This window comes from Bombina bombina, chromosome 1 (genome assembly GCF_027579735.1).
Source record: "Bombina bombina isolate aBomBom1 chromosome 1, aBomBom1.pri, whole genome shotgun sequence".
NCBI lineage: Eukaryota > Metazoa > Chordata > Amphibia > Anura > Bombinatoridae > Bombina > Bombina bombina.
Genome location: NC_069499.1, coordinates 839,268,167 through 839,282,402, shown reverse-complemented (window position 1 = coordinate 839,282,402; position 14,236 = coordinate 839,268,167). Strand labels below are relative to the sequence as shown.

Below are 14,236 nucleotides of genomic sequence, written 5' to 3'. Positions count from 1 at the left end.
GCCCTCAGTTTACGCCGGGGTTAGGTTCCAGAAGGAATGGTTGTAAATCGAAACCGTTGTAAATTGAAACCCAGTTTATAATGTAAGTCAATGGGAAGTGAGGGAGATAGGTTCCAGGCCCCTCTCAAAATTGTCATAAGTAACACCTAATACATTATTTTTAAAGCTCTGAAATGAAGATTTTAAATACTAAACAGCATTATAAACCTAATAAAATAATCACACAACACAGAATATATAATTAAACTAAGTTAAATGAACAAAAACATTTGCAAAACAGCATTATAAACCTAATAAAATAATCACACAACAAAGACTTCACTTGCATTTTCTGCAAACAGTTCTTTCTATGCCTTCCAATCTGGACTGATTTATAGACAGGAAGATCTTGTTCCTTTGAAATCTGCTCGATAGCTCAGGTTAAACTGATTAATTTCAGCTTGCTTGGCTTTGCTACAACACAAGCGGACAGCTCCACCTACTGGCTATTTTAATAAATGCACTGCTTCTCAATGCTTTTCAGTAGCAGTCACATGACTGGAAAAAAGGTTGTTATTCTGAAACGGTGTAAATTGAACCGTTGTAAAACGAGGGCCACCTCTAATTGAATGATGTCCATATCCGGAAAGAAAGACATTTATCAGTTAAGCATACATTTTGTTCTTATTGAAATGACCAGAGTGTGCAAGTTTCTTGTCTGCATCCATTGATTTCACTTGCACCCTGGCAGCTCTGCAGGACAAATAGACACTGAAGATTAGCTCCACCACTTTGATAAGCAATTGTAATTAGCGTGGCTTAAAGGTACACTCCAGCCAAAATTGTTAATCTCATGGATGCATTTCAGTTTTGAATAGAAGCATTTTTGTAATATACATGTATTGGCAAAAATGAAACATAGCTAGATATTCTCAGTGCACCAGTATTTTAAATAGTGTAGCTGCTCAGAGCATCAGTGGGGCTTGTATCAGTGTCAGCAATTAACAAATTGAGTCATTACCAGATGGTGTAAGCACCTTAGGCTCTCTGAGCTAGTGCTGTGTTTAAAATGCTGGTGCACTGTGCATACTTAAATACCCTTTTGAAACAGTTGTAGCTTTTATTAGAAGCATTTTTTTAATAAACATGTATATTACAAAAATGCTTCTATTCAAAACTTAAATGCATCCATGTGGATTCCAATTTTGGCTGGAATGTCCCTTAAACTAATAAAAATGACACTTCTAATGGATAAAAATGACTTGGAATGTTCTAGGGAGAGGTAACTCAGCGACACTTGCATGGACAGAACCTAGAAAACGCCCAGACATATTACACCAATACCCTAACATAATGGAAATACTCAAAGAATGGGACAAGACGATAGCTACCAATCCACATATATCTACTAGAATCGGGCCGTTGATGCCTGTGAGAGAAAACGCACACCTCACATTGGGAAACCCCAGTCCGACACATAAGCCCTCTTACAGACTTAGAGAGGGAACATTACACGTTGCTGTAGAAAATGGGACAATAGCCCCACTAGAAAAATTACAATGGGACGCAAAAATGTTCTCTTCATGGCTAGCCCGGGCGCAATTAATACACTTCTTAAGTACACACAGACAAAAGTCAAATATGCAAAGAGAGCTAACCACTTTTGAGAAACTATGCACACAGGACACCCCACCTAGACGCACTATATCATTACTATACAAAATGTTGCTGCTCCCGAACGACAAAACATTACCGAACTATGTAAGATCTTGGAATAAGGAATTAGGCACTGTTGGGGACGATACAATGTGGATTAAATCATTTAGAATAGCGGCCACCGCCTCGGCATCGGCCACAATACAAGAGATGCACATAAAGTTCATCAGTAGATGGTATCTAACACCCTACAGATTACATAAGATTAACTCCCAGATTAGTGACCGGTGCTGGAGAACATGTGGTCAAGAAGGCACAATACAACATATATGGTGGGAATGCCCTAGCATAGCAGAGTTTTGGAGGTCAGTTTTCAGATCCATATCCACTGTACTAAGCACAGATATTGCACCCAATTTTCACTACTTACTATTCCTCCAGATCCCGAAATTACAAAATAAATTACACAAAAGTATTTACCTTATCATGCTGAATAGTGCCAAGAAACTCATTCCGAAAAGATGGAAATCGAATGCTCCCCCGACAGTACGGGAATGGTATACTCAGACCACAGAAATATTACAATTAGAACGCCTACACTATTTAACCACAAACAATATACAATTCTACCAAGGAATCCTAGACCTGTGGAGTAGAGTACATATATGATGGTCGAACTGTTCCTCATATAAAATCAGACAGTCGAGCTGGAGGATTGAACACAATTGCCTGAAATCCATTACCCTCCCCCTCTATCCATACCCCCTTCTTAGCATATCATAGTCTCTATGTCTCTTCTTTTCTCTCTTTTCTACTCTATTTAAAATATTCAATAGTACAACGAAAGGTCAGCTTAGACACATTCCACCTAAGTGTATATCTGTCTGTAAATTGATATGATAGCATTAGTAGAGAATGGAAACACTGGAAAAATGAACATATCTGACAATATGCTCTATACCTTGTATATATGGCAGATACTGAACTGATATGTACCTTCTGTTGTTGGCTTTTCTATTTTTGATGTACACTTTTATTCTTCAATAAAAATTATTTAAAAAAAAAAAAAAATGACTTGGAAGCAGAAGAACCCACCACCACCAATGATGGATACAACTGTTAGATTAGATTTAAGATTTAATTGCTTGTTCTGGAGTCTGGACACTAGGATAAATACATGTGAAGATATTGCATATGAAGTAAAATATCTTACATTTGCACAGACACTACAGTTGTAATTATATATAAGAAGCAACACAGACACCTTTAATGCAAAGCATCTATTTTGACCTCAATAACTTCAGTTCCATGTTTGCTAATGAAGATTTTTCTTACGTACTGTCAGCGTATCCTAGCTTTATAAACTTGTTCAGTGCTTGTTAATAGAAAGCTCTTTTTTAATGTATTTAATCACACTAGTGAATATAATTGATTTTTCACCAGTAATCTTTCTTTGTATGACCTTTAATTTTCAATAAAAACAAAAAATGATAAATAGTTTGTTATTGCCACAGTAACAAATGTGTTTGTATTTTTCCCCTCACTAGCTTATAAAGGTTTCTATATTGTCTTCAAATAAACTATTTGTGTTGATGTTGATTATATAATTTACTTAATCTAAAGATAAGACTATTTTAATGCTGACAGACATGGGCATTGGGTGCTTAGCTCTTTCTTTCTGTCTTATCTCAGGTGTGCTTCAAATTTTGGAAGTGATTCTCAACGCTCTGGTTCTCATTTGTGTAGCCTCCTCCTATTTCGTGCTTTCGGGGTTCAGTGCTGGAATAACAAGTGGTGGTGGTGGTTTTGGGAACAGCTATCCTTTTGAAGGCCAGGAACTGCAAGAAGTACGCCAGCTGGACCAGCAATTTACAATGCTCCGGGCACCCCTACTTTATGGGGGCCTGGCCCTCTCTCTGCTTTTAGGTTCTCTCACAATAGGAGTCCTGGCTGCAGGAGCAAAACATCTGCTGAATTTATCTGTATCATGGCTGCTTACGGAGGCCATATTTAGCATACTGGCATCTTTGAGCTATGGAGCAGGAGTGGGGGTTTTTCTACACTTTGCTCTCAAGTTTAATGACACAGATATATGTAAGAGGCGAGAGAGGATATATAGGAGGAATGGCCTGACTTGGATGAACTGTGACCTTGCAGGAACAGATGGAGGAGCTGCCACTTTTGGCATCTTGTTGATTATATTATATGGAGTTAGTGTAGTTCTAGCAGCTCGTGCATATAGAAATAAGAAATTAATGGAAGGCTGAGCTGACTTAGAAGAAAATTGGAACAAAAAACATTTGTTTCATGTCTCTTCTATTATCAGATGTGCTTAAAGGGATATATTGTTGCTCAAAAAAAGAGCAATAAGCAGTGTGTTATAGAAATCATCGCAATATGTATTATACATAATTTTATAAGGATTGTAACTTTTTTTAAAACTTAATTTGTGCAGAGTCCATTAATTCAAAGGCAAATGAGTAGCTTTTCCTTTGATTCACCTGCCCTAGCACCAGTCAGTTTCTTGCACGTTTAGAGGAACTTTGCTGCAAAAATCATGTGGCAGTAGAACGTAAGTTCTGTAACAACAAACATTCAAAAGAACAGTAAACACCAAAATTGTTATTGTTTACAAAGATAGATAACATCTTTACTACCCATTCCCCAGCTTTGCACAACCAACATTGTTATATCAATATACTTAACATTTAAACCTCTAAATTTCTGCCTGTTTCTAAGCCACTGCAGACGGCCTCTTATCACATGCTTTTTTATTTGCTTTTCACAACAGGAGACTGCTAGTTCATGTGGGCCATATAGATAACATTGTGCTCATGCCCGTGGGTTGTTGATGACACTGCACTAATTGGTTAAAATGCAAGTCAATAGATAATAGCCATGTGATCAGTGGGGCTGTCAAAAGAATCTTAGATACAAGGTAATCACAGAGGATAAAAGTTGGTTATGCAAACTTGGGGAATGGGTAATAAAGGGATTTTCTATATTTTTAAACAATAAAAATATTGAAGTTGACTGTCTCTTTAATATTAACTAATGTTAGCTTAATGCTGGGTGGTCAGTAAAATTAGCCAGGTAATGCACCCAATAAAAACACCCTGGGGAGAACAGTGTGTAATATCTGCTCCCTTATCTGCCTCCCTAAAGGAGCACTGCTTCATATCCCTTTAATTCTCTTCGTACTCTTTGTTAAAGGAGTAGCAATGCACTGCTGGGAGATAGCTGAACACATTGACTGAGCCAGTGACAAGAGACAGACACCAATCTTTTAAGCTTATCAAGATATGCTTTTCAACAAGGCATGCAAAGCGTGCAAGCAAAGCTGATAATAGAAGTACATTGGAACGTTCTTTAAAATTGTATGCTCTATCTGAATCAAGAAAGTTTAAAGGGATATTAAACACAAATTGTAAACTACATGATTATATCTGAGAAGAATTTTGCAATGAATAATGCAGATTTATTTTGTCACTGGTTTCCTTTTCCCCAGAACAAAAGAATCTTTTCTAACCAATCACAAACTTATAAACACATATAGAATGAAACTCACGGCGAAAAGGGAGCAAAATAAATAATGAATTGCAATAATGTTTCACTTTAAATTATTTATTATTTTGGGCTAGATTATGAGTGGAGCACTAATTATCGCTAACACTTGCACGCTAACTATGCTCGACGTAGGCTTTAGTCGCGCGTCGGATACCGCGCATTATAAGTTTAAAGCAATACATTTTCTCTCGCAATCTAACCCGCTGCATGCAAAAAAACAAAGTTACAATATTGCAATCATGTTAACGTATTCTCCCATAGAATAGAATATGTTGTACATTTAGTATAAGAGGAGAGACCTGTTTAACTGGGTGGAGCATGGCATATAGAATACTGGCATGACATAATGTGTCCTGTAGGGACATCAATTGCAAATACACAATAAGAGTAGAGAGCATTTCTCCAAGGTGCTCACGGATACTGTCCCGGTATCCACTTTGATCACAACACTGGTGTCCCCAGAAACTTGTTCAGAAGCCCCTGTCCCTGAGGAGTCAGCTGTGTGTACATATTCATCTGTAGCTTTTGCTTCCGTTGCTGTTGCTTCCACAACTCATCATTGAGCACCTGTCACCATGTTTTGGCACGCTGAAGGCTCCAAGGCTTTAACCACCCCTGTAATGTGCGGAATAACTGCATACATGTGCAGGGCCTTCAAAATCCACACGTTACAGAGAACATAGTCTACGATTCTTGCTTAAGAAAATTTTAAAGACGCTCTTTGTTCAGGAAACAAGACCGGTTGAGGACAAACCGGTACAAAAGTTGGATCTCATTTTTAGACCCAAGTCTAGGGCTCCTGAAACCTTTTCCTGTTCCATCCTTGGTTTCTGACATCATTGCCAAGGAATGGGATAAACCAGGAGTTCCGTTCTCTCCTTCCCCAACATTTAAGAAACTTTTTCCTGTAGCTGAGTCCAGCTATATGTACCTTGGCCAAGTGAACCACTATACATTTGGAAGACAGTACTTTCTTTAAAGACCATATGGACAGGAAGCTTGAGGGTTTCCTTAGGAGGGCCTTTTTACAAAGGGGGGGGGACTATTTCAACCTGCTGTAGATATTGCTGCAGTTGTAGGAGCCACAGCATTCTGGCATGACTCCTTATTGGATCTGGCGTCGGTGGAATAATCCTTAGAGGAAATCATTAACTCCTTAAAGACAGCAAATTAATTAGTTTGCTATACGATTATTCAGATTGTTCACATTAATGCTAAAAATACAGCCTTAGCAGTCTTGCCCAGACGTGCTCTCTGGCTCAAGTCATGGTCCGCTGACATGGAGTCCAAGTCTAAACTACTTACTTTAACCTTTAAGAGTAAAAACCTATTTGGCCCTGGCTTTGATTCAATTATCTCTGCAGTGACAGGGGGCAAAGGTGCATTTTTGCCTCAGAAAAAGAAGTATAAACCTGGTGGCCATCAAAGATCTTCATCTTCCCAGAAGAATGGATTAACAAAGCCAACCTGGTGACCTAATCCAGTCTGGAGCAAATCCAAGTAACCCAAGAAATCTTTGACTTCAAGACCACATGAAGGTGTGGCCCCCAATCAGGACTCTTCTCTGGTAGGGGGCAGAATAAGCCTTTTTGGAGAGGCCTGTGCTTGGTTTGTTCAAGACATTTTATTTTCAGAGATTGTTTCTCAGGAGTACAGAATAGGATTCAGATCTCGGCCTCCAAGGGGGAGGTTTATTCTGTCTCACATTTCCAGAAGGCCAGAAAAGAGATTGGCCTTTTTTAAGTGTGTTAAGGATTTGGAGGACATGGGGGTGATAGGGAACAGTGTTCTATTTAAACCTTTTCATTATGCCGTTCAGACCCATCTTGGATCTAAAGATTCTAAACAAGTATTTAACATTTCCAGATTAATGCAAGCTTGAGCTTCACTCAGCTTTCTGGAAACTTCAGTCTTTAGTTTGCCCTTCCGTAGCTAAGTGTATGAAGGTAGTGGGCATCATGGTAGCAGCATCAGACGCCATTCTATTTGCAACCTTTATAACTGTGCATGCTGGGCCAGTGGAATGAGTATCAATCCGATCTGTCCCAGATAGTTCGCCTAGACCCTCTCATCACAATCTCTCTCTTGGTGGGCGTCACCCGGTTCGGTATCTCTGAGCATAGGGTTCCATCATTCGATATGAGAGATAATTACCGCAGATGCCAGTCTGTCGGGATGGGGTGCAGTATGGTATCTTCAGAGGGCTCAGGACATTTGGTCACATCAGGAAGTGACATTACTCATCAACGTCTTGAAACTAAGAGCAATCTACAATGCACTACAGACATGGGCCCTGCTTTGTTCAGTCCCATTTATATGCTTTCAATCCGATAATATAACAATGGTACGCGTAGTCCCCTAACAATGGAGGAGGTATCTTGTATTTTCACTTAGGCAGAGGTGCATCAATGCTCAATTTCAGCCACATCTGAATTCACTGGGCAACTTAGAAGCAGATTACTTGAGCGGTCAGGCTACCCACTCAGGAGAATGGTCTCTATCTGGTTCGGAGATTAATCTCATGGCCTCTCGTCTGAATCACAAAGTTCCAAGGTAAGGGTCTAGATCAAGGAATCCTCATGAGGAACTGATAGATGCTTTGGCTGCTCTATGACAGTGTAATCTAGTTTATCGGTTTCTGCTGATTGTTCTTCCTAGAGTGGTAGCATGTCTCAAACAGGAGAATGTTTTTCGGCAATTCTCATAGCTCCAGCAGAACCTGGTATGCAGAATTGGTGTGGATATTCAGTGATCCTCCGTGGCGGCTGCCACAAAGGCTGTATCTGCTTGCTCAAGGACTGTCCAAATGGTTGATTCTTTCTCAGAGATGTTTCTCAGTCTGAATTGAAACTTGTAAGCCTGTGACCAGATGGATCTATCATAAGGTTTTGAAAGTTTATTTGTCTTGGTGCTCTGTTCGAGGTTACTCCTGGCATTCTGTGAGAATTCCAAGGGTTCTGCAGTTTCTCCAGAAGGGCTTAGACAATGGTTTATCTGCCAGTTCTATTAAAGGTCAGATTTCAGCTTTTTCTGTTCTGCTACACATGAAATTAGCTTGTTTACCAGATATTCAGTTCTGCTCATTGCACTCGTTCTGTTTCTACCTCCTGGGCCTTCAAGAATGAGGATTCTGTAGCACAAAAATGCAGAGCTGCAACCTGGTCTGTATTTGGCAGGAAGGTTATTCAGTTTGTTGTTCCTTGTAAATAGGTGCCTGACTTTCCTTTTTGTCCTTAGGAATAACAGGCCTTAGGAATTGGGCTAACCCGACTGTTTTAAGATCTAAACATGATACGCAAAACACATATTTTACATTCCTATGTTCTTCACATAAAAAAAATAATTACTTTTTATTATTTAATATACATTTCTATATATTTCTGATACTGTTTATGTCAAATATACATCTATAGGAATAGATAGGAAGGTATAGGTGTGTGTATATATATATATATATATATATATATTTAAAAAACATAATTTATGTAAGAACTTACCTGATAAATTCATTTCTTTCATATTAACAAGAGTCCATGAGCTAGTGACGTATGGGATATACATTCCTACCAGGAGGGGCAAAGTTTCCCAAACCTTAAAATGCCTATAAATACACCCCTCACCACACCCACAAATCAGTTTAACGAATAGCCAAGAAGTGGGGTGATAAGAAAAAAAGTGCGAAGCATATAAAATAAGGAATTGGAATAATTGTGCTTTATACAAAAAAATCATAACCACCACAAAAAAGGGTGGGCCTCATGGACTCTTGTTAATATGAAAGAAATGAATTTATCAGGTAAGTTCTTACATAAATTATGTTTTCTTTCATGTAATTAACAAGAGTCCATGAGCTAGTGACGTATGGGATAATGACTACCCAAGATGTGGATCTTTCCACACAAGAGTCACTAGAGAGGGAGGGATAAAATAAAGACAGCCAATTCCTGCTGAAAATAATCCACACCCAAAATAAAGTTTAACAAAAAACATAAGCAGAAGATTCAAACTGAAACCGCTGCCTGAAGAACTTTTCTACCAAAAACTGCTTCAGAAGAAGAAAATACATCAAAATGGTAGAATTTAGTAAAAGTATGCAAAGAGGACCAAGTTGCTGCTTTGCAGATCTGGTCAACCGAAGCTTCATTCCTAAACGCCCAGGAAGTAGATACTGACCTAGTAGAATGAGCTGTAATTCTCTGAGGCGGAATTTTACCCGACTCAACATAGGCAAGATGAATTAAAGATTTCAACCAAGATGCCAAAGAAATGGCAGAAGCTTTCTGGCCTTTCCTAGAACCGGAAAAGATAACAAATAGACTAGAAGTCTTACGGAAAGATTTCGTAGCTTCAACATAATATTTCAAAGCTCTAACAACATCCAAAGAATGCAACGATTTCTCCTTAGAATTCTTAGGATTAGGACATAATGAAGGAACCACAATTTCTCTACTAATGTTGTTGGAATTCACAACTTTAGGTAAAAATTCAAAAGAAGTTCGCAACACCGCCTTATCCTGATGAAAAATCAGAAAAGGAGACTCACAAGAAAGAGCAGATAATTCAGAAACTCTTCTAGCAGAAGAGATGGCCAAAAGGAACAAAACTTTCCAAGAAAGTAATTTAATGTCCAATGAATGCATAGGTTCAAACGGAGGAGCTTGAAGAGCTCCCAGAACCAAATTCAAACTCCAAGGAGGAGAAATTGACTTAATGACAGGTTTTATACGAACCAAAGCTTGTACAAAACAATGAATATCAGGAAGAATAGCAATCTTTCTGTGAAAAAGAACAGAAAGAGCGGAAATTTGTCCTTTCAAAGAACTTGCGGACAAACCCTTATCTAAACCATCCTGAAGAAACTGTAAAATTCTCGGTATTCTAAAAGAATGCCAAGAAAAATGATGAGAAAGACACCAAGAAATATAAGTCTTCCAGACTCTATAATATATCTCTCGAGATACAGATTTACGAGCCTGTAACATAGTATTAATCACGGAGTCAGAGAAACCTCTTTGACCAAGAATCAAGCGTTCAATCTCCATACCTTTAAATTTAAGGATTTCAGATCCGGATGGAAAAAAGGACCTTGTGACAGAAGGTCTGGTCTTAACGGAAGAGTCCATGGTTGGCAAGATGCCATCCGGACAAGATCCGCATACCAAAACCTGTGAGGCCATGCCGGAGCTATTAGCAGAACAAACGAGCATTCCCTCAGAATCTTGGAGATTACTCTTGGAAGAAGAACTAGAGGCGGAAAGATATAGGCAGGATGATACTTCCAAGGAAGTGATAATGCATCCACTGCCTCCGCCTGAGGATCCCGGGATCTGGACAGATACCTGGGAAGTTTCTTGTTTAGATGAGAGGCCATCAGATCTATCTCTGGGAGCCCCCACATTTGAACAATCTGAAGAAATACCTCTGGGTGAAGAGACCATTCGCCCGGATGCAACGTTTGGCGACTGAGATAATCCGCTTCCCAATTGTCTACACCTGGGATATGAACCGCAGAGATTAGACAGGAGCTGGATTCCGCCCAAACCAAAATTTGAGATACTTCTTTCATAGCCAGAGGACTGTGAGTCCCTCCTTGATGATTGATGTATGCCACAGTTGTGACATTGTCTGTCTGAAAACAAATGAACGATTCTCTCTTCAGAAGAGGCCAAAACTGAAGAGCTCTGAAAACTGCACGGAGTTCCAAGATATTGATCGGTAATCTCACCTCCTGAGATTCCCAAACTCCTTGTGCCGTCAGAGATCCCCACACAGCTCCCCAACCTGTGAGACTTGCATCTGTTGAAATTACAGTCCAGGTCGGAAGAACAAAAGAAGCCCCCTGAATTAAACGAAGGTGATCTGTCCACCACGTTAGAGAGTGTCGAACAATCGGTTTTAAAGATATTAATTGATATATCTTCGTGTAATCCCTGCACCATTGGTTCAGCATACAGAGCTGAAGAGGTCGCATGTGAAAACGAGCAAAGGGGATCGCGTCCGATGCAGCAGTCATAAGACCTAGAATTTCCATGCATAAGGCTACCGAAGGGAATGATTGAGACTGAAGGTTTCGACAAGCTGTAATCAATTTTAGACGTCTCTTGTCTGTTAAAGACAGAGTCATGGACACTGAATCTATCTGAAAACCCAGAAAGGTTACCCTTGTTTGAGGAATCAAAGAACTTTTTGGTAAATTGATCCTCCAACCATGATCTTGAAGAAACAACACAAGTCGATTCGTATGAGACTCTGCTAAATGTAAAGACTGAGCAAGTACCAAGATATCGTCCAAATAAGGAAATACCACAATACCCTGTTCTCTGATTACAGACAGAAGGGCACCGAGAATCTTTGTGAAAATTCTTGGAGCTGTAGCAAGGCCAAACGGTAGAGCCACAAATTGGTAATGCTTGTCTAGAAAAGAGAATCTCAGGAACTGATAATGATCTGGATGAATCGGAATATGCAGATATGCATCCTGTAAATCTATTGTGGACATATAATTCCCTTGCTGAACAAAAGGCAATATAGTCCTTACAGTTACCATCTTGAACGTTGGTATCCTTACATAACGATTCAATAATTTTAGATCCAGAACTGGTCTGAAGGAATTCTCCTTCTTTGGTACAATGAAGAGATTTGAATAAAACCCCATCCCCTGTTCCGGAACTGGAACTGGCATAATTACTCCAGCCAACTCTAGATCTGAAACACAATTCAGAAATGCTTGAGCTTTCACTGGATTTACTGGGACATGGGAAAGAAAAAATCTCTTTGCAGGAGGTCTCATCTTGAAACCAATTCTGTACCCTTCTGAAACAATGTTCTGAATCCAAAGATTGTGAACAGAATTGATCCAAATTTCTTTGAAAAAACGTAACCTGCCCCCTACCAGCTGAACTGGAATGAGGGCCGTACCTTCATGTGAACTTAGAAGCAGGCTTTGCCTTTCTAGCAGGCTTGGATTTATTCCAGACTGGAGATGGTTTCCAAACTGAAACTGCTCCTGAGGACGAAGGATCAGGCTTTTGTTCTTTGTTGAAACGAAAGGAACGAAAACGATTGTTAGCCCTGTTTTTACCTTTAGACTTTTTATCCTGTGGTAAAAAAGTTCCTTTCCCACCAGTAACAGTTGAAATAATAGAATCCAACTGAGAACCAAATAATTTGTTTCCCTGGAAAGAAATGGAAAGTAGAGTTGATTTAGAAGCCATATCAGCATTCCAGGTCTTAAGCCATAAAGCTCTTCTGGCTAAGATAGCCAGAGACATAAACCTAACATCAACTCTAATAATATCAAAAATGGCATCACAGATGAAATTATTAGCATGCTGGAGAAGAATAATAATATCATGAGAATCACGATTTGTTACTTGTTGCGCTAGAGTTTCCAACCAAAAAGTTGAAGCTGCAGCAACATCAGCCAATGATATAGCAGGTCTAAGAAGATTACCTGAACATAGATAAGCTTTTCTTAGAAAAGATTCAATTTTTCTATCTAAAGGATCCTTAAACGAGGTACCATCTGACGTAGGAATGGTAGTACGTTTAGCAAGGGTAGAAATAGCCCCATCAACTTAGGGATTTTGTCCCAAAATTCTAACCTGTCAGGCGGAACAGGATATAATTGCTTAAAACGTTTAGAAGGAGTAAATGAATTACCCAATTTATCCCATTCCTTGGAAATTACAGCAGAAATAGCATTAGGAACAGGAAAGACTTCTGGAATAACCGCAGGAGCTTTAAAAACCTTATCCAAACGTATAGAATTAGTATCAAGAGGACTAGAATCCTCTATTTCTAAAGCAATTAGTACTTCTTTAAGTAAAGAGCGAATAAATTCCATCTTAAATAAATATGAAGATTTATCAGCATCAATCTCTGAGATAGAATCCTCTGAACCAGAAGAGTCCAAAGAATCAGAATGATGGTGTTCATTTAAAAATTCATCTGTAGAGAGAGAAGTTTTAAAAGACTTTTTACGTTTACTAGAAGGAGAAATAACAGACAAAGCCTTCTTTATGGATTCAGAAACAAAATCTCTTATGTTATCAGGAACATTCTGCACCTTAGATGTTGAGGGAACTGCAACAGGCAATGGTACATCACTAAAGGAAATATTATCTGCTTTAACAAGTTTGTCATGACAATTATTACAAACAACAGCTGGAGGAATAGCTACCAAAAGTTTACAGCAGATACACTTAGCTTTGGTAGATCCAGCAGGCAGTGGTTTTCCTGTAGTATCTTCTGGCTCAGATGCAACGTGAGACATCTTGCAATATGTAAGAGAAAAAACAACATATAAAGCAAAATAGATCAAATTCCTTATAAGACAGTTTCAGGAATGGGAAAAAATGCCAAACATCAAGCTTCTAGCAACCAGAAGCAAATGAAAAATGAGACTGAAATAATGTGGAGACAAAAGCGACGCCCATATTTTTTAGCGCCAAATAAGACGCCCACATTATTTGGCGCCTAAATGCTTTTGGCACCAAAAATGACGCCACATCCGGAACGCCGACATTTTTGGCGCAAAATAACGTCAAAAAATGACGCAACTTCCGGCGACACGTATGACGCCGGAAACGGAAAAGAATTTTTGCGCCAAAAAAGTCCGCGCCAAGAATGACGCAATAAAATGAAGCATTTTCAGCCCCCGCGAGCCTAACAGCCCACAGGGAAAAAAGTCAAATTTTTGAGGTAAGAAAAAATATGATAATTCAATGCATAATCCCAAATATGAAACTGACTGTCTGGAAATAAGGAAAGTTGAACATTCTGAGTCAAGGCAAATAAATGTTTGAATACATATATTTAGAACTTTATAAATAAAGTGCCCAACCATAGCTTAGAGTGTCACAGAAAATAAGACTTACTTACCCCAGGACACTCATCTACACGTTTGTAGAAAGCCAAACCAGTACTGAAACGAGAATCAGTAGAGGAAATGGTAAATATAAGAGTATATCGTCGATCTGAAAAGGGAGGTAAGAGATGAATCTCTACGACCGATAACAGAGAACCTTATGAA

At 39.0% G+C, this 14,236-nt stretch overlaps 1 protein-coding gene across 1 annotated transcript; it reads left to right on the top strand.

Annotated features, from left to right (window-relative positions):
• Positions 1-3,284: 3,284 nt before the first annotated feature.
• Positions 3,285-5,070, top strand: LOC128661286 (uncharacterized). The gene has a single exon (XM_053715562.1). It carries the CDS (start codon positions 3,285-3,287, stop codon positions 3,900-3,902), a length of 618 nt encoding a protein of 205 aa, XP_053571537.1. The 3' UTR covers positions 3,903-5,070.
• Positions 5,071-14,236: the final 9,166 nt, after the last annotated feature.